Source organism: Bombus bifarius, unplaced genomic scaffold (assembly GCF_011952205.1).
Source record: "Bombus bifarius isolate JDL3187 unplaced genomic scaffold, Bbif_JDL3187 scf7180000008169, whole genome shotgun sequence".
NCBI lineage: Eukaryota > Metazoa > Arthropoda > Insecta > Hymenoptera > Apidae > Bombus > Bombus bifarius.
The window spans coordinates 921,052-945,482 of NW_022884490.1; the positions used below are offsets into that span (position 1 = coordinate 921,052).

A 24,431-nucleotide genomic window follows, 5' to 3' on the forward strand; every position below is an offset into this window, starting at 1 on the left:
CTCTCGTTTGAGTTTCTGCAAAGCTATTTAACTTGGGAATTACATACTTAAAGTCGGACGAGCACCGAGCGAGCACTCGACTTATCTTCGCGCGGATAATTTGAATGATAACACGTAGAAATTTGCTGTAGGTTACGCGAGTTCGGTGGATCTTCGTATGTCAAAATTGCGTCTGTACGCATTCAGGTTGGGTGTATATTTGATATATTCGTGAGTGAGGCAATTTCCAAGTGCAAATTTTTATCGCGATTGGTACTCGTGTGTTTACGATTTGTCCAATGTTCTCGTTTGTCCGTTTGTCGAAACAAAAAGTTGTGATCAAATAAAAAATGTTCGCGTCAGCGCCGCATGTTCTTTTTCGTCGCAACGCGAAATCTTTCAAGAAGGAAGCTACGATGAGAATTGTGTTTGGACAAACTTGGCCAAATTATACCTCGCCAAAAAATTAACAAAAAGAAACTGTTGCATCAGAGAATCGTATCATCGCACCGTCACCAAAAATCGACTTCGTAAGATTACCAATATCCAGCTCCATTTGCCATATTCCAAAAATCAAACAATCTTCGTCCATTCCCATATCGTCGTTTATTTTACACCGAGATGAAAAAAGGAGAAAGACACGTTAAATCCGTTCAGCGTTCATCTCCATTTGAAAACTCGTTTTCTTCTCGTATCAGGAACGGTGTCACGACGAAGAGAATAAAATCGAGCACACTCTACTCTTGGACACATAATGTCATAGCGTACAAAAATCCAGCTATAGATGGTTAATTGCGACTAGCCGATGTCATTGTATCCACCAGTCTAAATAAAGCTGTGCTTGCTCCAATGATCTTGACTGATCGATCACGTTTGGTCACGACCAGTGCTCTCTCTAGACTAGAACTACTTACTATCGAGGCTTTTCCGGGACGTTTTACATTAACAATCGCCTCCACGGTCAACTCTGACGAGCTATCTTTCCAAGAGGAAAATCGCCGTGGTACACCTTGACGATACCTTGTAGGGTAATCGAAACGTTCATGATGTATGCCTTGGATGCCTGTGACCGACTCGCTTCTCACACGTTACACGATGCTGCGATTCATATTGCGTTGGTTTCATCCTTGCGAGACGCTCGCCTTTGTATTTGTATTATATAAGATAACTTTGAATGTCGAATTTGTGTTTTCTTCTCTCGAATGGATACTCGTAGGTGTAGTTGTTCCTTGAAATTATTCCCGGTTCGCTTTCTTTTATATACGATAATTTAAATAGTAACTAAACATTTAATTTAATGTAACACACGTAAGTATCGAGATCGTAGAAAAATACAATTACCTTTGCGATTTCCTAGATTTCAGCATGTTTGAGATTAGAAAATTTGAGTAATCATGATTTTTAACATTCTACATCCGAGTTTTATTTTTTTCACTTAACCAATAGTTAATAGAATTGCATAGTTAACAATAATAAATAGCTTTCAAGGGACTTACTCCATCGGCTTATCCGCTATTTTCGTAAAGCCGCATGTGCAGAAAAGTCATGGAATTTTCAAAGATCGTATTTTCGACAAAAATCGCGACGGTTCAGGCCACGAAGCGCGCCTTTCTTTTCAATTTCGAAATCCAGTAATCCGTGACTGAGAAAAATACGACGAAGGTAGCGTGGGTGGCGAAGGCAAACGCGAGATATCAGCGTCATGTAGAACTCGTAAATGGTAGAGGCGTCGGGGCATGGGATAGGTTGTTGTTGTTGTGTTGTACGCGTGCATTTACAGTGTTTGGTACATCCTGTGCTGCATGGTGTAGCTTCGGAGGCTGCGCGAAGATAAATCGCTAGACTCGAACAAAGGTCACCAACATAGAGAAAAGCCTTTCGAGCGATCGGTTCAATTAAGAATTGAAACCTTTATTCACGTGATAAATGATGCATTAGCGAGAGAAAGAACAACATTTCCACGCGCTGGCTAGTCCCTTCGTTTGTTTAAACGAAACCGTTAAATATTATTCTCATAGTGAGTTTCGTTGAATTATTTAAAAGCTGTTTTGTCGACCATTCGCGGAGAGACGCGATCCCAAGAAGCGCGTCAACAGGAATCGTAAATTCCCGTTACGATTTTACAATCGAAACTGATCGATCCCCTAATTCGTTGAAGATAATAAAGGTAGTTGAAATAATTACAACGCTGAGGTAACAGGTTATAATGTATTCTTTATTCCAACAACAATTGTAGACAAGATAATTACGCTCGTTGTGTGTATGTATATATTAATTAGATGAGTTATCAAAAACAGATATAGTTAACGAATATATGTCGACTGAGTTAAAGTAGTGAACCCAGCGCAGAGATGTTGACTGATCTATAGTTGTAGATCCAGTAAAGTTCGGTGATGATGCTGTCACGTGCTGGGTGTTGGTTGCCCCACCACCTGTCGCTTACGGGTGAAAATTCCGGGAAAAATAGGAAAACCCACGTTTCCCCACTTTCATTTGGTGGAGCAATAACTATACAGAACATCTTGACCCGTAGTTGTTTTATGCCACTTAACGGCCTTAACGGTCACATCGAAATGTTTAGTTTTACGGCAGTTCTTTATGATTATTATGGTGCAACTAGTTATATTAACATAGCGAGTGGCCGCCTCGACCGAGGGATGGATTCCGGGCTACGCAAATTGTCACCGGACGTAACAGAGGTATACTCGACTTTTGTTAACTTTACTAAGAATTTTGAACGTTTTGAACATTATTCGATATTTCGATTTTAAGGATAATTATTTTCCAAGAAAACGAAATCATAGTTGATTACTACGGTTTATGTCATCGCGACGTGGGAACTGGAAATCAATAGTTGCTATAAATAAATCGTTCGGTATTGTTACGACGAGATAATATTAGGTTAAGTAAAAAGTTCTGAGCGTTTTTCGCTAGATGTCTTTAGTGAGCCATATCTCACGATGTGCACATCGCATCGAGTCATAGTATACACCGATTTCAAGGTGATATTACGCATCAAAAAGGTTCTTTGTCAGTTTTGTGTTCGGTGAAGCCAGTTGTGTGTTACAGCGTTCGAAAATGGAGATAAAAAAAGAGAAAATTCGATACATTCTTCAGTACCACTACGACCAAGGTGAAAAGGCGGAGCAGGCGGCCAAAAAAATTTGTGCTGTTTATGGACCCAGTACAGTATCGAATGCAACAGCAAAGCGGTGGTTCCAACGATTCCGTTCTGGTAATATGGACGTCGAAGATGAGGCACGCTCTGGTAGGCCAATCGTCGAAAATGTGGATAAAATCATGGAAATCGTCGAGTCGGACCGGCATGTGAGCACTTATTCCATTGCCCAGGAACTGAAGATTAGCCAGAAAACCGTTTGGAACCATTTGCATAAGGCTGGTCTCAAGAAGAAGCTCGACGTATGGGTGCCACATGAATTGACGCAAAAGAACCTTTTGGACCGAATTGATGCCTGCGATTCTTTGTTGAGACGTAACGAAATCGACCCATTTTTGAAGCGGATGGTGACTGGCGATGAAAAATGGGTCACATACGAGAACAACAGCCGAAAAAGATCGTGGTCCAATCGCGGTGGGCCGGCCCAAACGATCGCCAAGCGTGGATTAACGGCCAAGAAGGTTTTATTGTGTGTTTGGTGGGATTGGAAGGGAATCATCCATTATGAGCTGCTCCCATCGGGGCAAACACTTAATTCGGACCTCTATTGTCAACAACTGACCAGACTGAAGCAGGCGATCGACCAGAAGCGGCCAGAATTGGCCAATAGGAAAGGTGTTGTGTTCCATCAAGACAACGCCAGGCCGCACACATCTTTAACGACGCGTCAGAAGCTCCGAGAGCTTGGCTGGGAGGTTCTATCGCATCCGCCGTACAGTCCAGACCTGGCACCAAGCGATTATCACCTTTTTAAGTTTTTGCAAAATTTTCTTGATGGTACAAAACTGGCCTCAAGAGAGGCTTGTGAAAATGAGCTGGTCAAGTTTTTTACCAATAGGGACGAGGACTTCTTCAACCGCGGAATTATGAAATTGCCTTCAAAATGGACAAAAGTAATCGAACAAAACGGCGCATATTTAATCTAAATCGAATAATCTTGACTATGTTAATTTCATCGTCGAAATAAAGCGAAAAAGCGCTCAGAACTTTTTACTTCACCTAATAATAAAATATCATAGAGGTGATAAGTAAATAAAACAAGGTTTACGAAGATAAAGTTCAAATTAGCATCACAGAGTATTAACATTTCGATATTAAAGGTAGAAAGAGAAACTAACTCGGATATATTTGTAAATGAATGAAAACATGATGCGTGCGTGTATAAAAACGAATCAGGAGTTAAATTCTATAGAGCACGATGTAATTGATCTTTCAATAAAAACAATAAATAAAATAAAACGTGACTGTGTAGTAACATAAAATTTCCTGATTACGCGTGTTTACTTTTCGATACGCTTCTTGATTTAGCTTCTCCTGCAAAACGTACAAAGTTTACTTGATAACGCAGTGTAGTTTATTCACCTGCATTAGATAACGTAAAGATACCAATATACGCAGTATAGATACGCGAACATCTTTTTCCAGCTCATATTACGTTCCATAGAGTCGATGACAGTATAATTTTTTTCGAACGGGGGGCGTTACGATTAAATGTATATTATTATTGTTAATTCTCTTCAGAGAGTTTCAACTTGTAATTTTCTAGCTCTGTAAGAAGGCGATAAGTACCGCTTTCAGTCATCAATTCGCCATTAGGTAGAAAAAGCTCGGTAGATACGACTCAACGTGCTATTATCACAAATTTGCCAAAGTGTTCGGATGTATTTGAGCGGTGATGTATATCAAAGCTGAAATATCTATTTTATTTTTTTCCATTAAAAAGATCCAACCTCCCTTCCCATAGAATAAACAGTCTGAAACTCTTTTTTAGCGGAAGCGTAAGCGGATAAGCGCTCATGAACGATAGTATATGGTAGAAGCGATGAATGGTATCGCCGGCGATGTGTTAAAATTCTGACTCAAAAATAACCTGCTTTTTCGAGAACATGTCGTAAAATTGCCAATGAAAATCTCCATGTATTTTGTTCCGTTGAACGAGGTACATTTACGATGCAGCTGTACTTGCAATATTCTGCTGTGCTTTTTATCGCACTGTTACATATTTATCATATTTACATTATTAAATTGCGAAGAATGATAATAGGATTACTAATGATAGCAATCATAGGATGAGACGTAATAACGTTAGCTACAATGTTGCCACTAGTAGAACAATAGGCAAACATAGCACGGCGAAGTTTACTGCTAGTTAGGTTTCTTTGCTCGTAACTTGTAACTACACACTGTTTCCTTAGTCTTTGTTCTTTAACCTTCTCAGTTAGTTGAACGAGCGTTTAGTTCAGGATATTAGATATATGTACGTATGCGAAATTTATGGCAATGTACGCTTTCAGAGCAAACAAGATTTCCTGATAATATTTGAGAATTGGTTCAGATAAATAAGCTGTTAATTTGCTGAAATGTCTGCTATCTTATTAATCATGTTGAATTTCTAATATTTTATGGATGCAGTAGGTTGCAACATTAATTTAGACGTAATTTCTTATTCGTTTTTTCATCAATCGAAAATATACATTTTTCATTTCTTTCACAGTGTAATTCTACTCATTAAATTACAATTTTTATGATAGGCAATCAATATGATTCTGTTTTGTAACTCAACAATTTTTTAATCGATAGTTTTAATAACTATTAAGCTTTTAAACTGAGTTTCGTAAACATTGATTTAAAAAATAGAATAAGAATAGAAAAATGAAGGAGAAATAAATAAATAGTTGCTTTAATTCCATACTATTGCTCAATTGGTAAATTAATTGTTCTATCTATATCGTTTTATCCTATTTCATTTATTTTACCATAATAAATAACGTTAACGGCATAGCAATATTCTCTCGTATAACGAACTCATTGGAGAATCTTAATGTTTGATGTTAGGCCTTTCTTTAATTGGATGATGGACGATCGTCATCACGGCCGTTATACAATACGATTGTCAAGGATGGGAACGATTGTCAACAATAATTTACTGTTTTACCTACTTATCCAATCGTTTATGCACACTATGCGGTAATAATATGTATCCGTTAGTTTTTTAATGGTCTCTCATTTTCTAGTCAGGCTTCTTTAACTTTCATTTCGTATTCATAATCAAGTTCATCGCGTGTTAAACAAAATTGTAAAAAAGCGTGATGGACACCATTATGTTTTAGCATCTTCGTTCACCTAGAGCATTATTTAAATTTTACATATAACGAATCGTTCGTAGTTCGTGATTCAGGAAAGAATTTCTCGCCTTACAGCGCTTAAGAGCACTTTAGAAATAATTTACTGACACAATTTTGGATATATTAACGGATGTAATTAAAATAATTTCGAATAAACTAACTACGTTTGAAAATGCGTTGTTCGTATGAAATACAAAATCCGATAGGAAATTTATCATTGCTCTTTTAGTTGATGTTGTATCAAAAAGGTTGACGAACAGTAAATATACATGAGCATAGTAAATAGTCAAGCTCTGTTAGAGTCGAAGGGATTTTCCCTAAATTTTGTATCGTAACTTATCACAGAAGCGAATACTTCCAGGTTTTTTTAATTACAAATTTTCACGCGTCACTGTAATGGAATCAAAGAACTGTAAGAAAATTAGAAATGTGAGGAAAGGAAAAAGATTTGTAAAATCTCGCTTGTCGTAAAAACTGGTATAAATTTCCTGTAATTGAAAATGAAATGAATTAAATGGTATAATTTGTGAATCAAATCCTTATTATTACGTTCTAAAGTATTTCCTTGGGAAAGAGAGAATAAGATCATTCGTTTACATGGAAATTAGTATGTATGTATAACTTCATCGCAATTCAGGAGATAACGACGTACATATGTATTTCACGTTCAAATACTCAGCAGTGTTCCATGACAGTAAATCATCAGGCGAGGTTCCATGCTATAGAGAAACGTGATGGGATTAAATAAGTCGTTCACGCTTGTACTCAAGAGGGAACCGATGCACGCAATTCTGTAATATTCTCGTGTAGTAAGCTTCTCCAAAAAACGAGATCACCATGCTTTTTCATACACACATTCTTTTGCCAGTAGAAGTTTGCGAAAAGTTAAAATAGCTTCCAGAAGTTTCCAATCGCAAAGAAACATAGAAGCATGGAGTATAGCGTGGTTTACAAACTCTACTGTCTGTTTAAACTTCGTGTGAAAGTAACTTTATTATTATTATAATGTTTAGTACGTTTCACAAAAGAATTCTTCGCTGTGTATAGCACGAAGTTGAGAGTCGTAGCACAAAAACGTTATTAAACCTTTGTAGGAAAAATATACAACGTATATTTCTGAGGTGGATAGGTCGTGATAGGTGCTGAAGAAAGACTAAAGTATAATTTATATATAAGTATATTTATTAACAATACTCTCGATGTACACTTTACGTAGAGCTCACGATTATACTTAGCGGTTCGTACTTCGCGGTTACAACTCGATTTCTAGACGATGCGTTACGATAGCGTTCAGAAGAGTGCGCGATACAAGTTCGGATGATGATTGCTCAAGATGCGTCAAGGAATTCTAGTTAACTACCAACTGACTTTCCGTCACGAGAATACTGCAGAGGAAAATTATAACGAGGTGTGTCTAAGAATACAAGATCATCGGATTCTTCGAGGAAAGCCTTCGTTTTTTTTTTTTTTTTTTTTAATATTTATTAAAATTACAATCAATTCTCGCGTTGAGAATTTTCAGTAATTTTTCTGGCGTGGCGCAGTAACATGGCTTATTATTTATAATAAGTTGACACTTATTATAGATAAGTATAATTTGTACGTAGGTATTGTAAATAAGTAAATGTTACTTAATTTAAATAACTAGTTGAATCTATCGTTTAGGTCTAGCGGGTAGTGTCTCTTCAGCCTGCGGATCTGGTCCGTCGTATCAAGTAGTCCAGTGATTAGGGGGTTTCGGTGTTTGTTGACTCTTTTGCTATATCTGTCGCTATATTTTGCTATTTCCTCTTTGACTGTGGGTATCTTGAGTTCGCGGTGTATTGTTTCGTTGGTAACATACCAAGGTGTATCAATTAGGGATCTTAGCGTTTTCGATTGAAAACGTTGAAGTATTTCAATGTTGGAGTTGCTTGCTGTTCCCCATAGTTGGATTCTGTAGGTCCAGACAGGTTTTATTACGGTCTTGTAGAGGGTAATTTTATTCTGTATGTTTAGTTTGGAGCGTCGGCCCGTGAGCCAATAGAATTTTTTTAGTTTGTCCTTTAGTTGCTTCGTTTTATCTGAGATATGTTTTTTCCAAGTTAGCCTCCTGTCCAGGGTCATGGCCAGATATCTGACTGAGTCCTTGCTAGGAATTATTGTGTTGTTAATGGTGATGTGGGGGTAGGTTTGTTTTCGGAGCGTGAAGGTTACATGTGAGGATTTTTTTTCGTTAATTTTGAAGCCCCATTCATGAAACCACTTTTCCATGGAGTCGAGACATCGCTGGAGAGTGGATGAGGCAATTACCGGGTCTGCGTTGGTTGCTAATAACGCTGTGTCGTCAGCAAATGTTGCTATTGTTATCTCGTTTGATATAGGTAAGTCGGCAGTGTAGATGGAGAACAGTAGGGGTCCGAGGACACTACCTTGGGGTATGCCAGATTCTATTGGGAATGTTGCAGAAATGGTGTCTAAGCATTTAACCATGAATTGCCTATTGGTTAGGTAGGATTTTAGGATGGAGTAGTAGGGGTGTGGTAGGATTTTTTTAAGTTTGTATAGTAGCCCTTCATACCATACTTTGTCGAATGCCTGTGAAAGCTTTCGTTAGGAAAATGAGGGAAATGGAAGTCGTTGTGAATTGGTTAATCTCTAAGTTGATGGTTGAGGAAAGATGCTAACCGTCTTCGAGAGAAAGTTGCTAGCATTTAGGGAATACGAAGACAAAGACTATTTGTTCGTTTGAAGAACCTTAGCTAGAGAATTCTAAGATTTATAACGGATCCTTAGGCTAATTGCAAATATGCTATTAACATTTTCGACATCTGGCGATCGTCTCTTGCGAAGGACAGAGTCTTTGTGTAGCAGGGCACGGGACAGAAACCGTTGGAAAGTTTGCTGTCGAGTGTTGTTGCATTTCTTAATTCGGCGAATTTGTGCAAAATCATTTTTATATTGTTTGTTTGTATTACGTTGTAAGATCGTGGCGTTTTTACCTCGCATTTTTATTCGAAGAACATATTGGCGAACGTGATGCGAAATTTCAGTTTAACGATGTTGAGAAAAGTCATCGTTCAGCAGCGTGCAACGTCACAAAGTAACGTTGCTTTTAATTTCATGTATTTTGGGAGTATTAAACGAGTAGGTTTCCGGTAACACAGCTACAAAGTTTTCCGAATTTCGACAGAGAAATAGTTAATTACAGTGGTTGCGGAGTTTCTCGGTAACAGAATAACTAATTGCAGTGCATACAGAGTTACTCAGGTAGCTACAGGTATAACTAATCGCAGCAAGCAACACTTATTTTCTGCTAACTTTGATTCCCGCTGGGAAGTATATTTCTATCGACTATTTAAGGAACGATGGATTTGCAAAGGGGGGGAATAACAAATGTATTTCTATTAACTGAAAGCTATACGGTGTTCATACTCGTTTATATCATGCTATGCTATTAAAGAGAGGATGCTCGTTTCCCCTTCAAGGAAAAATCCTGTTCCGATGATGGAATGAAATTCCTTTCTTTACGTTAGTTACAGAAATTTTAAAGTCTATCCATTTTGGTTTTTAGCGAGATCACGTACTTCTACATATGTGTGTTACAAGCTTCATGTACATATAACGCGCGCGCGCTTGCATGCGATGTACTTTTGCATATTATAAATGTATGACGTTAATATTATACAACAGACGAACAGAATTATTATGCGGTGTATTATCTTTTATTTCATGGCGAAGTAAATCACCGAAAATGCATAAAAATGATTTCCTTTCTGTATAATTCCGTATCTTCATACGTCGCGTATCTCGTCACATTTAAAAACGCACGAAAAATCTGCAGTCCGGACAACGCCTACGTCCTAAATTTCCCTGCAACAACCTGTCAAACAAATTCCACTGAGAATCAATCTTATCGTACCGCTTTCTCTCACGATTCGACATCGACAAAAGCAAACGGAAAATTAACATCTACGCACTTTCGACTCTACCCGATACGATCGAGCGAAGAAATTTCTCATCGTCTGTTCAGGGTAGACTCGTTCGCAGCAGTTTTCCTCGAACCGCTGCCCTCGCGGTTCATTACGGGCCGTAATTTACGGTCTCTCGATTAAGAACGATTTTCTCGTTTCCTGGCGTCCTTCGCTATACTCTGCTGCGGTACTGGTACGAAAGGAAGAGCATCTCGTCCAGTCACGTCCCTTGTGAAAAGACGCCTTCTTCTGCAACCTACCGCCAATCGACTTACTACATATGTGAATCACAATGATTCGCCTTCCCCCTCCGGTTTCCAGCGTCACAGACCTAACGATATTCGTGCGAGTGCACGAGGCCTAGAGGAGCACGCCAGCTGACTCACGCAGCCACCACCATAGAGTCCTCTCCACACGCGCGCGCACACACACAAACACACACATACACGAGCTCTCTTTCGCTCCTCTCTTGCCTGGCATACACCGAGAAAGAGAATGAAGCCACGTTTCGCCTCTAGTCTCGCTCCAAACTCGGAACACTTCTGGTATTCGCGGTCAGTTCCGTTCTCTAGCAGCTCGGCGCGCCACGCTGATTAACGGCCCGTCGATTTCCCCACGGACATTTAACGATTTCCCAGGGAAAATAGACACAGTTCATCAGGATCGTGTGTACAACGCTTGAAATTATCGGCTTGTTGGAAAATTATAATGGAAGTCTGATTTTAATAACGATTGACGTTTACGTAGAGTTTAACGTGGCTTCGTTAAAAGTTCCAAGTTCGCTTTTTTTTACATCATTTTTTACGTCATCGAAGATTACTAAAATGTGCGGTCGATAAAGGAGAATCTTGCGTAATCGAACCGAGGATATTCAGAGAAGCTGATGGATCGAAAGTGATTCTATTATAACTGTGCCAGTGTTCGGTTTCGGTTTTTATTCAATTCTCGTGACTATTCGAAGATCGCGCAATCTCGCGCAATTGACCAAGCAGATTTCTGTATGGTCGATATAGTGGAAAAAGGACACGTTCAGAGAAGCTTCAGGATCGATAGTATCTTTATATTTTTGTCTGTGTTTGCTTCCCTCGTGCCCGTTTCTTCGCCGTATTTTGTAATGTAAATCATGGATAGCAGCGGTGCTAGATATACGCGGGAAGGAATGACAATGTACCAAACGGGTATCGTTCTTTTATGCGACGCCACGGTTGAATCAGTTTTGCAGCGACGACTGCGTTAAGATCAGTCTCTGGCTCCTTGCCACGTGAAATTTGATTCACTCCGATATTATATCGCAGGAATGCACTCGACTTTGTTACGACGGAAATTACGAGTACGAATCTCTACAGACCAATATTTTATATAAATCTTTTCTACGCTATCGTGTTCGATCCCCGATGACCTTCCACACGAACTTCCTTGTTACGATGTAAATTCAGAAATAGTCAGAATACGAAAGAGTACTTAGCACTGTCGTCTGTGGAATTTTGATGGTTTTCTAATTTTCGCTGCTCGAGTTCGATATGAAGATAAAAGGAATTGCTGCGTGTAAAATTGATTAAAAATGTATGCACGATGGAAAATTTATTAAATAGAAATTATATTTTTGGAGATATTTCACGAAGAGACAAGAAACTGGTAATATCGTTTTGTACGTGTAATTAATAGTTTACGTGCAATTGATGATTTTCTACGTGAAAGAAGGAAAAATCGCGGTTCACTATGGAACGGCGGGTTTTTAAATAATTCGAGGTTGAAAGTGTCGGAATTTAGTGATTTCGTAAGCAACGTTCGTAAATCATCGCCGTGGTTCGATGAGTTTTTGGAAAGTGTCGATGTCGTACTGTGCACAGTGGCATTGCCGGTGACGTTCTCGAAACAAACAACAGTTTCTAGGATGGCTAGCGAAGTGATGCTGGCGCCCACCACGACGCCTGGAACATCTAGACGGGAAATAGACGACGTCAGAGATATGGTTAGAAACGCGACCGTAACCACCATTTACGTAAGTTACGAGATTCTCTATCTATAGTATCACGCTAGACACAATGTAGACTACCGGATTACAGCGGTTATTAATCTTCCCTTCCCTTCTTCGATAGTGTTTCTTATCGAACGATCTTGCGGAAAACTTATCTTCTAACTTCGCTTTGCAACGTCCGAACGCGAAATTTTTGAAATTTTTGACCGTGACTGCAACGTGAAAGTATAAAGTACGTAGCTACGTAGGTTTTATGACGTTGAGTTGGAGATGAGACGAAGCCTTTAGGTGGAGCATGATATTAAGCAAATTATAAAAGTTTGCCTGAAATTGATCGCTCGAGGATTACCGCTTCACAGTTGGACAGGAGAATCGCTGCAAATTAAACTCGCGTTTAAAAAGTATCAAAAGTAGGACGTACGTTTCTAGCAAACCTTTTATCTACGATGATTTTGATTTTACATGGAATTATTCAGCCTTTCTTTCAGACCACCCTATACGTTTCCTGTAAAGCGGTATCTTTCGTCAATGATTTTATCTGCACGATATAACTGGTGTATAGAAATAAATTAAACGCGAGCAGGATATCGAAATCAGGTTTAATATAACGAACACGGTTCGAAATCTTCGCCATTAATTTGCAAGATTGTTGACTAAACTAACGGCGTATATTTAACGCGTTTATTTATGCACGTTGTCTAGTGTTACTTGCTCGATTTAAGAGAAAACTAGGCCGCGTAGAAAATTAATAACGATTGCGATACGAGATAGTTTCGAAGGAAATTTCGCGATATCGGTTGTATCTGGTAGTTGTTCGCCGAAGCAACTTCGGTTGCACAGGTTATCGGTTAAATGTATATCCGTTACACGGTCGACGTTTATCGTTGATCGATGAAAGAAATCTGCAACTACTACGATGTTTCCGTGATTCATTGGCAGTCGTCGCGCCGGGAAACGCAGTAGTTTACGCGTGGAAAAAGTCAGCTCGTAGATCGAGATCGTAAAAATAAGTGCTTTTAAATTCGAGATCGTAAAAATATATGCTTTTGCAATTGTGTTTTTCGTTCGGTATAAAATTGAACGTTAAAGTAACGTATTGACGAAGTTGTGAAAGATTCACTCGAAAAGTTTTGTTAATTTTCTTCGCTACTACGTGATTCATGAATTGCAAACACGTTAATCTACATCCATTATTCAATTTGTTTGTTGCAACGATGTTATCGTTGTTGAATAGCATTTGTCATTTTTAGACATTTGGAAATTACAATGATACGAACGTATTAATTTTTGTTACACGGACATTCCATCTCCGATATCGAATTTTATTATTTCAATTTCTTCGATAGTAGCAATGTTATCTTTGTATAACGTTATCACTGTTGAATAGCATTTTTCATTTTTAGACATTTTCAAATGATAATGATACGAACGTATGAATTTTTGTTACACGGACATTCCATCTCCGATACCGAATTTTATTATTTCAATTTCTTCGATACTCTAGAGAACCTTACATGTCACACTTTACACACAGCAATTTGTTCTTATCTGTTAACTAATGAATATTACAGTGTAAAATTGCTCTAATAAATAATATAAAGTGTGCTTCGATAGAATTAAGATAAATTACACTCCAATAATCTTAATAACTCTTCGTAGCAAGAGTTTCTAGTTCAATGTACTGTTCGAGGTCACAAGCTACCATAATTAGATTTATGAGCGAGATTGCAACCGCGTGTTAATACTAGTACGTGACGTGTTTCGAGCTAAGGAACATATTTCGGATGCAATGTACGTAATTTCGTTATTCTCACTTGTTTACTAGAACTGCTCGTCGTATGACCGCAGTGACGAAGGACAATAGTGTCAAGGACAAGATTTCGCTCTCAAACCGTGAAATGGTCACGGTGTCTGAACAGTAATGATCGTGAATGGTGTCATTTTTAGCGATGCGGCATTGTCGATTTATGTTCTGCTACCAGCGTTAGGGCAAACGAGACTTTTTGCTTCTTTAAGGTTGGTTTTACTCGAAGGTAACAAAGGATCCTCGCCGGTTTCTCAGCAAGGGAGATATTTTATATAGGGAAAAAGAAAGGACAATTTACTGGAATTCTGATAGAGGTGTGCAAGTTATTATCCACATTCAGTCGAGAAGACTGAAGATTCGGTATACGGCGAAGCAACGTCTAAGAATGCTACCATTGCCAAAGTCCAATAAAATGAGTATTTCGCTGACAGAAGCACAAGAACGAATCTGCTCGTTTAACAATGGCGAGAAACAAGTGAACAAATTTTATGCTTGTAATTATTCTTGTAAAACCAGACAAGTTTTATTTCCTTACCGATTTCGTCGTATTTCGCTTCGCCTCTGATTACCAGATTGTTTCATCCGATAAATCGAGGAAATCTGACAGGAGTTTTGCCTTCGTCGCGTGTGAGCCCTTCGGTTGTAAACGTAAAATGGCACTTTGCGTTGCTTGTCCATTCTGTATTCTCGAGAAAACGAACCGCATGTAAGCTGGCGCTTTTAAAGCGTTCCCATAGATCGCCACGGTGTAATTTTCTATACGCTTCGAAAGATTTTCAATGTTCTGGGTGTTGTCGACTCGTTGCACAACTAATTAACAGGGTGATCACGTATTCAACATACAAGAGCTAGTGTAGTCGTACGCTTCGCGTGTCTGCGTGCATCTCGCACTTCCTTTCGGTTCTGCGTGGATTGATATGGTGAACGCGTAGGTTCGGAATGACGTTCGGGGTATCTACTTTTGCAAACCAGTCAGGATGTTACAAGAAATCGCAATGGTTTGATAAATAAAGTTCTCTGGGCGTAACGTCGCGCCGCCGTCTCCCTGGCCGCGTTGTCGCCCATCAATGTGTAGACTAGACACTCTAATCTCTCGTTACTTCAACAATGACCGGTTTAACGAACGTGGGTGGTGATCGATCGACGCAATAATTTCGTATTAATGAGTTTTTGATCAGGTGTTAGATGGAAAAAAAGGCTTTCGAAAGTTGCGTTTTTCCCTTTCGATTTTACGATCGATGGATTTTATCGATTGTATTAATTGAGAAATGATTCTAGCGCGTATTAATAACGGCAAGATCAAGCTCTAATAGAAATTAATCGATTTCCTTTGTTGAAGTTTCACCGTTTTTAAAAATTAGAAATTTTTCTTCATCATACGTGTATGTCTATGAAGAAAAAAATATATTTAAAATCGATCGACGAGGTGTGGTCAACGACGTAGATACAGCGAATTTGTCGTCGAGAAGCTTTTCAGAAAGAGAGAGAGAGAGAAAAACATGGAAACTTTTACGATTGTATAACGGAGCATGATATTCATAGTAACTGCGAAGAATTTAAATGAACGTCTTGTAAGGTTAATTAGAACGTTGAACGACGGATGCAGAGATAAATGATGATAGGATGAATTCTTAAAATACCTCTTATTATTTTACTTCTTCTTTTTTCTCTTTATCGAGTTAACCCTCCCGTAATTAAACGTGGTAACCATTATTACGCTTTTCTTCATTGTTAGAAATATCAAGATCATGCGCCCAGATTATATACATTCGCCAACTTTTCCGACTTCAACGCGTTTTGTTTTATATTGTGCATTCCGTTTCCATTTCCGTTCTTCGTTTTATTCGCTGTGTGATATACTGTAAATTCGTTTTTAGAAAATGGGCCAGGTAGCCCGAGGTAAAAGTAATATCGCACGAATACACTACGCCTGAAAATAGTAGCAACACTATACCTTTCGCAGTTCAGCGTTTCACTGCTCCATCAATACGCATATTTTTCTTCGATGTTGCCTTTTATCGAAATAAAGTAATATAGAACCTTCTAATAACAATTTCGTAGAAGTTGTAACTAACTTATTAGTGATAGCTATTAGTATTGAAACAATACCATTAATATAGTGAAATTTTGTAAAAACCAATCAATTTATAAGGAATCGTTTGTCTTCAATCTTCATTCGGTTGATGGATTATAAGTCTCATGCACGAAAAATTCGATTGACACATACAGGGTGTCACCGAATAACATGTGGCATGTTCAAGTATATTTGGTAAATTTCCAAACTCGATTTTATCGAAAGCTAAACCTCAAATTAAAAAATTGTATTCCATATTTCGTTCTTATTTTTTCATAAGGGATCACCTCGGCCTGTACATGTTATTTGGTCGCATCCTGTACGTACGGCCGTTGCTATTTAACTTTACCGTAATTTATAACTGGGCCGAGGGCTCGATAAAAACCCCGGTAGGGTGCTTGAGTGAATGTTTGGAAAGTCGATAGCCGGCGACTCGAAGTCGCCGTGCTCTGAGTGCTATGAGGTGTTGGCGATGATACGACTGTTTAGAGGGTGCGTGAGATAGTTTTCCCAATGGCAAGCGACGCGACGACGTCGCGTTACCGAAGAACAAAGACTTTGTTCAAAGGATCTGGCTACGGAATGTGGAAGACAGCGATGCCCTTTTGGTAAGCTTTCGAGCTGCAGCGACTAAACCGTGCACCACTTATTCCAATATCTCGAAAGAGTAGTCTTTTATAAAGAATTATAGCATATGTTTTAGAACGTTACAGAATTAAAAGTTGCGAGAAGTTTCAGAATAAAAGTAGATATAATTATAGCAAATCCTGGTCGTAGTCGTTAAGTGTTTCAAATGAGAGACATTTGCTTAAAGTATTATTTTACATATAATCTTTCTTTTAACTTTACGTTAACCCTTTATTATTACTTTATTATTACTACGAATGTGACGTTTGAAATGGTTGGAATTGTTTATCACTCGGTGAAATGCTAATTAAATATTCGTGAATCACGAGATTTACGAAGAAGCTTACAAAGAATTCTTTTCGTCTCTGGCGTCGTGTCTGCTTGCTGGAAACTCTGATAACGTGTATTTTCTTACTTTTCTTTAAGTGATAGATACGTACGTATCGCTATTTAGAGTTATATGGGCGTTTCTTTATGTTCTTCGAACATATCGAGGAAGATATTTCCCAATAAGAAGATAGAGACTGATTAAAATTGTTAAATTCGTTCGACTTACGGTATACTAAATATTTTTAAACTTTCTCAGTGTTTGATAAGTTTTCACGTTGCTCGAGCTGCTGTTAAAAATAAACAACTTCGTTCTATATATCGATCAGCAGGCGCTTCCGCTTCTAAGCTTGTTCGCGGTAATTTTCGTTATCTCGGTGAAAAAATCCTGTAAACAGAAGCAATGAAAATAGATGCTGGGTATTTTTTTTCGTCTTTTTTACGAAGAAATCATCGTTTCGCGAAATTAAAAGAATTAAACGTTCGAGAATTCTTGTTCAGTCTCACCGTGAGACCTTTGTGATCCTTGTAGGCGGATCGAAATGTGAGAACCAGCCGCTTCCTTGTTTGGTAACGCTGATCAACGCTTTCCAGCACTTTTTATTCATCCGTGACAACATATCTGGTCTCCTTACGGATAATTTACTGCAGAGTTTCGCTAGGTTTTTTTTTTTAAGAAAGTCTTATTAGAATCTTAGATATCGCGAAATTTATTCAAATTAGAATTTCTAGAAAGTAAGATTGCATTTCAGTCTGAAGGATTATTTAATAGCTTTCTTCCAGGTTTTTTTTTTGGATACTTGCACTTATTACAATTAAGACATTAAAATTTACGAAAAGAATTATGCCTGAACGCGGAAAGTTATTACGACGAATATCTTTGGAATTTCAAGTGCTTTCGAATTTATTCAAATTCGTATCGTATTGTATATTGTTTATTCTAACGAGGCTCGTAGCCTGCTACAATCTTTGTTTACGTAAGCGCACGGTTGCTTGGCTTTCTTTTACCTTTATGTTGCAGTTATTTCACTTAATCTATTTAGCTTATCAAATAATTGTAAGTCTTACCCTACTATCTTATATTATAATATATTCCAGCTTTGCTTTGACTCATTATTAGACTGCGGATTTTTATGCGTTTATAGGAAGTGTGAAACCGCAAAATTGCACAGAATGCACATAATACGGAAATATATGTAACGTACTCAAAGTGTAATGCTCTCTATATAATACTTCATAAGCGAAACACTTTTCCTACCGAGGTTTTATTTTCTCAATGAAATATTCTAAATTCAATATTCTCAACAGTATGGGTTTGCCCGAAAATCCGCGGTCTATTCGTTATCTATCACACTATAATATTGGGTTGGCAACTAAGTGATTGCGAATTTTGTGAATATCGCCTAATGACGAAATCCGCAATCATTTAGTTGCCAACAAAATACCTTATAATATATCTCTTTATCACAGCTCGCTTTATGTTTACTATTTTATACCTATTATTACTGGTATTCGGTTTCTTTGAGGATTGAGGTTTCCTTGAGGTTTTCTTGAGGTTTCTTTGGGACGTTATCGCATGTGGACTTGCTCCTCCAGGCACAGTGCCCTTATTTTCTTGCTTCCTTCCATAAAGTTCGTTAGTTCTCTTATTTATCTCTCTGTATTTGTTCTTGCTGTTTCTGCCCACTCGCTGTTTTTTTGTATGTTGACCTAATTCGCTCGTACATGGAGCATTTGCTTAATACGTCGTTCCTATTACACATCCGGCGTGACAGGCTTTTTTTCTGTTTTGTTTCTTATCCCGGTTTCTGTTGCCTGTGCTAAGTTTCTTGCCACGATTAATTCTCATATTATCCGTTTAGTCGATTGACGAGTGTTCATCTTGAAATACTCGGCGCTTTCAAACATTTCCATATCTCTGATACCTCTCAATGTTTCACTCTATGGATCCTTGTATTCTATTGTTATCCTCCCCGACTAGTTTTTCTCTCAGTATTTTCCCTTGAGTTTTCTTCTGTACTCTATCGTTTCCTGACTGTTATCGAATTTACAGCATCGTACTTTGTTTCTTACTCGCGTGACCCAGTTTCTTTCTGTGTTCGGCGATCTTTTGTTCAGTTCTTTCAGTTCTTCCCGACGACTTCCGCGCAATTTATTGAAATTAGGATTGTACAATTTGTAAAAAAAAATGAAGGAATCATGGAGCAAACGTTGGACGAGAAGCGAGAAGAGTAGTAAAAGACGGTCGAGGCGGCAAAATTCATAGGATGGAGGAATTTCGAATTGGCTCTTCCGTGCCTTTCAGCGTGCATACTATATAATGATTCTATGCCTGAAACGGCTTCTTTAACGATCTAGCTGAGATATCAGAGTGGGTGCTTTGAAATAAATTCTGAAAAGTCGTATCGTTGTGCGTCGGTTCGTTCGAGTGCTTCTTTTCTGACACAGTGCTCTTTCTAGCAGTTTCGCCAACATTTACTCGAATTTCTCGAGTTCTCTTCGAATCGTCACCCCGTCATCGCCTCGTACAGAAGCGACGAACATTTGCAGGATCGGTGAAAGCAAATTGGTACAACTACATTCTAAAACCTTCTTTTTCCTCTTCTGTTTCGTACGTTGCAAAGGAGTATTCGCGTAGCTGAGGGAACAAGAAAAGACAATGGAATTGGACTTAACAACGAATTCTACGCTCATGTAAAAGACGTTTAATTTCTTAAAAAAGGATTTAAAACTAAAGTTAGTCACCGGTATTTTACATCTCGTATCTTTTCTTCTTAATCCAGGCTGTTCGACGTTGTTCCAAAGAAATAGTGATTTATCCGAGAAGATTTCAGAAAGAATCACAAGATGTGAATTTTCGACCAGCTTCCCAGAAGTACCTTTCGAAGATCGAATATTTAAAGGTTGTTCAGGATTGATTCTGGTCGTTCTAAACATTGTTCTAAAGTATTATTTCGATATCGTATCTGGCTTAGGAGATAATTTTTAAAAAGAACCGACTCGATAAAGCGATGGGCGTTTCTCTTCATTTTAACAACGATGGCGAGAGGTTTTTCTTTTGGAGCAAGTGCTTACGTTTCTAAAACAGTTTGAAGATCGGGACACGAATACAGAGGCGACTTTGCTCTTGCGTTGACGACTTTTTATCAACTTGGAAGTCGTCGAAGCGAGAGTAGAGTTACTCTTATATTTGTCTGCTGATCTTCGAATCTTTGTTCTAGCTTGTTCTCAGGGTCCAAGTAATTGTCTCAAACAGGCAAGTCTGGAACAACTTGCAGTCTCAAGAGGGTATAGTCACCCTTCTGTTCGAGTCCTGGTCCTCAAATTATTGTTCTGGCTTGTTCTAGCGGTGTAGGTACGTGTTCCAAAAGAAGCAAGCCCTTACAGAACCTTTTACTCTTTATGTTATTGTTGTTAAAATGAAAAGAAACGTCCATTGTCTTATGGGTTTCTCAAATTGCTTCACACGCTAGAGTAAAGCAACGTTTAGAACAGCTAAAGCAATACAAAACAACTTTTTGAATGTTCGATTTAAGAAAAACGAGAGGCTGGTCGAAGATTGATTATTTGCCGTCGTTTCTGAATACTTCGGAAATAGATCATTATTTTTCGGAAAAACGTAGAAGGAACGTGAAACAACAAAATATACGAGGTTTGAAAAACGAAGAGCTGAAATTATACAATCATACAATATAATCGTACAGGCTTGATATTTAACTCTAGAGCTATCTATATAATTGAGTACTTAAGTATAATTACACCTAGACAATTATATTTACAGCGATATAATGGAAACCTAAAACCTGCTCTCCTATCTGCTTTTCCACGATAATACAAATGTCAAGGTAAACTTTCGCTCTCGCCCATGTAATTTGTTATTTTCCTTGAAAAAAAAAAAACGTGCAGAAAACATACAGATTGCTCACAGTGGTGACTTTATTTTGCTGTTTCATCTTCTCCGCGACGAAGGTCCGTCGCGTGCCCTTCCCTTCGCTATAATTCGCATAAATTGTTACAAAATGGCGATCACATTTCGATCGGTTCCGCCATGAAAGTGCTACCACGATAGAAGATCACCTTCAACTTTCCAAGTTACCCGTATTTTGTGCAAATGATCGCGTGGGTGCACGCAGTAGGTGTACGAACACCGTACTATGCTTATCCTTCGAGTTTCACGTATTAAAACGAACTCTGCTTGGCTATCTTACATACAGTCGATCACTACGCTCGCAACGACTTGTGTTTCGATTACGTGATCGTGTTTCCGGTATTGCGCAAATTAATTTGCTCGTTAGGCCCGAGAGAGGATCGACGTTTATCGCATTTGTGATTGATCAGGCTGTTCAGACGTAAAGTTTCTGTCTGGATCGTCTTTAGAATTCACACGTTGAGAGGTACCTGCGATTTTTATTAAATCATCGTATACGTATAATCTTGAATTTCTATATTTTTATGTGAAAGCTCGAACTGAACCGCTCTCTGTCAAATTGTTTCGTTTCTAGCACGATGGAAACAGAAACGTCGAATCGCGAATTGCAGATATAAAGTTCTATCGTTCGTGTCGGGTTTTTAGTCTCTTAATTATTTAGCTCGCATGAAACATTGTACGAAGCGTTTGGAAAAAAGCGCGCGTTTATGATGTTTCTAAAATAAGCTGGCCGAAAAGCTAGCATTTTGACGAATAACGGGGTAATTAGCGTCTTTTGAATAATCATGGTGTCACGTTCATGCTTTCAAGCAATTACGAGAAAATATGAGATAATTATGAGCCGTGTGTGATAGAAGCAAGTTGATACGTTATTTAAATTAATTATTTCATTACAAATATATTAACACATATGCACATATACACGTTACACACATATTTTCACATATACACATATGTGTCTTTCAGTTCCACGTTATGTACACAAGCGAAAATGAAATAAAACAAGTTTGCTCTTTTTTTAAACAAGTTTTCTTGCTTTCTTCCATATGGTATATTCACGACTTACATTTGAACTTTAAATAAATCAAACGAAATCAGTAGTAGATATCGCAACTTCCATATCAAACCAACCTATTGCTCATCCCATCAAACCAGTTACCGCAAGATTTATTTAACGAATGACGTTTGTGTGATAGAGTCGTGTATCATCGGAGATAACTCGAGTCTAGCCATCTCGAGGCGGAAATAAATTCGTGCAATTCGATTCGCAGATACTACTTCTATATAACGTCTCGTTTAGAAAAAGACCAGCTGTTTCTAATCTAAAATGTTTTATCCGAATCTACTAAAATTACTTCATGCCACATGTTTTCAATGCTTCCGGGTATTTCTCAATATCCATTATTCGAAGATTCCTTATTTCTATCGATTCATCGCATTCCTTTTCCGTATTTTCTATCGACATTTGATACAAAGGACGATAACAATATATCAATGGTTCGTATTGTGTGAAAATAACTATACGATATAATAAAATAATAGAAGATAAAATTAGATAATAGTAAGAAATAATAAAATGGAAGATGAGGTACTCCTTTATCGGTAATCGATTAAATTACAAGTTTTACGTAACTACCTACCTGTATCCAATTTTTTGCAAACGTAAAACGACTTGTCTCCACCCAACCGCGTCATAGTGACGCATAGAGTAGCTGGGAGGGAGGGGAGTTAATAAGCGTAAAAATTAAGAAATTTGATGTAGTAGATCATTGAGATACGTATGCATATCCGTACCCAAGTTTCAAATCCTTTGTGACGGATAGAATACGTATGAAAATTAGGAATATAATTGTTTTCACGTGACAAATTATATATTGGGTTGGCAACTAAGTGATTGCGGATTTTGTCATTAGGTGGTATTGACAAAATTCGCAATCACTTAGTTGCCAACCGAATAGAAATAAGTGACACGTTTTAGATTATGTAAGGAACTGGGAACGCGATTTGTTTCATTATACACGGTGTTTTTATTTCTTAGAAGTACCAGTGTATGTACTCGTATGTGTGCGTAAGCTGAACGATAGCCTTACGAGTAATCCTATCTTATCTTTCTAGGAAGCATTATCAAAAATGAAATAAGACACAATTTGCGGGCGACAGTATTTGCATGAGCTTATCGTTATCGCTTTAACCGCAGCATAGGTATATTCCAGCAAAGTGGAAAGACCCCGCTGTTCGTGCTCCCGTCGCAGAAGAGAAAGGCGTATAACGTGATTTATACTAGATCGTTCATTGATCCACCTTTTTTAATATCACGTTAAATACTAAGTTGCGATACGACCTAAAAAGTATCAACGTTAATTAAGATAGCAGTGAAACTAAAATTCTTAGCCAGACATATGAATATATAATGTAAACTGGGGAAACACTTGCAGGTTTTTAGAATATCTTATTGCGTAACGTAAAAATTAAAATATTTATATTGGTTTGAAATATATTACGTCCTTTGTCGATTTTTCCGTAAAGTCCTTGATTTTTCTAGTTCTTATTTAGTTGAATCACAGACTTTGTATTTGGATCTGATTGATTAAATTAAATTGAAATTAGTTTGACGTTGGAATTAGTGACAGAAAATGAGAGACTCGTCTGAAAATTGGGTCAACTCGAAAAATAGGTAAAAAAATATAATTAAGAAAATACTATCAGAAAACAATATCTTAAAGTAACTGTACGCTGTTTCTTTGCGGTAAAGGTAATTAAAGTGGTTTAAAAATAATAAATAGAAGAAAAATGCAAGTGAATGAACTTTTCTTTCCGAATAGAGAAGGAAACGGAGGAAAGTAGGAAACTATACAATTTGAAAATAACTGGATATTCGTTTCGCTGTGTTCCTACCATCTCACCTTGTTTACGGTAACGAAAGCGTTTCACAAAGCTGCATTGAACGAGAGCAAACGATGGTACGCAGAAATTCGACTTTCTCTCCCTCCGTTCGTTCTGCTTCTTCCGCGAATTAAAACATTTCCGTCGCTGAGCTTTCGCCTTGTTTGAAACACGTCGGTCGAAAAGCGTGGCCTGTCGCCGCTACTGCAAGTTCGTGGTGACTCATCGTACGCACTGGTTTTTGTGCGTACGCTGTTGTGCCAGCTGACTTGCCAGACAGCACTTGACGCGGTCACAAGGGGAGAGAGAACTCTCGGTTTCTATTCGCGTCAGAACCAAGACAAAACGGAGCCAAAATCATGTTCCCTTTTAGCTAAACGAGTACTGCAACGAGTACAGGTGCAAACCAGCATGTCGCGCCAGTGAACCAAGACGACTATCTACGATTTCACTTTCGATAATTTACTGAATTATTGTCAAGGTATAATACAATATTGACAGCGACAAGTTTTCAATTAGATTCGACTTATTCAGTAGTTGAGGATCTTATACTGTACCAATTTATTTGACAA

The 24,431-nt window shown here is 38.1% G+C and overlaps 1 protein-coding gene across 28 annotated transcripts in view; it reads left to right on the forward strand.

The window, feature by feature from the left end:
• The window catches only part of LOC117209320 (patronin), an 88,130-nt gene that overhangs the window by 10,259 nt on the left and 53,440 nt on the right, over positions 1-24,431 (forward strand). The window contains exon 1 of one of the 28 annotated variants that reach the window (XM_033451214.1): positions 11,796-12,237. The exons of the other annotated variants lie outside the window; for them this stretch is intronic. Coding sequence (XP_033307105.1) covers positions 12,130-12,237 — 108 coding nt within the window. The 5' untranslated portion in view covers positions 11,796-12,129. Of the gene's footprint in view, positions 1-11,795; positions 12,238-24,431 lie in introns of those variants that run through there. 28 annotated transcript variants of the gene reach the window in all.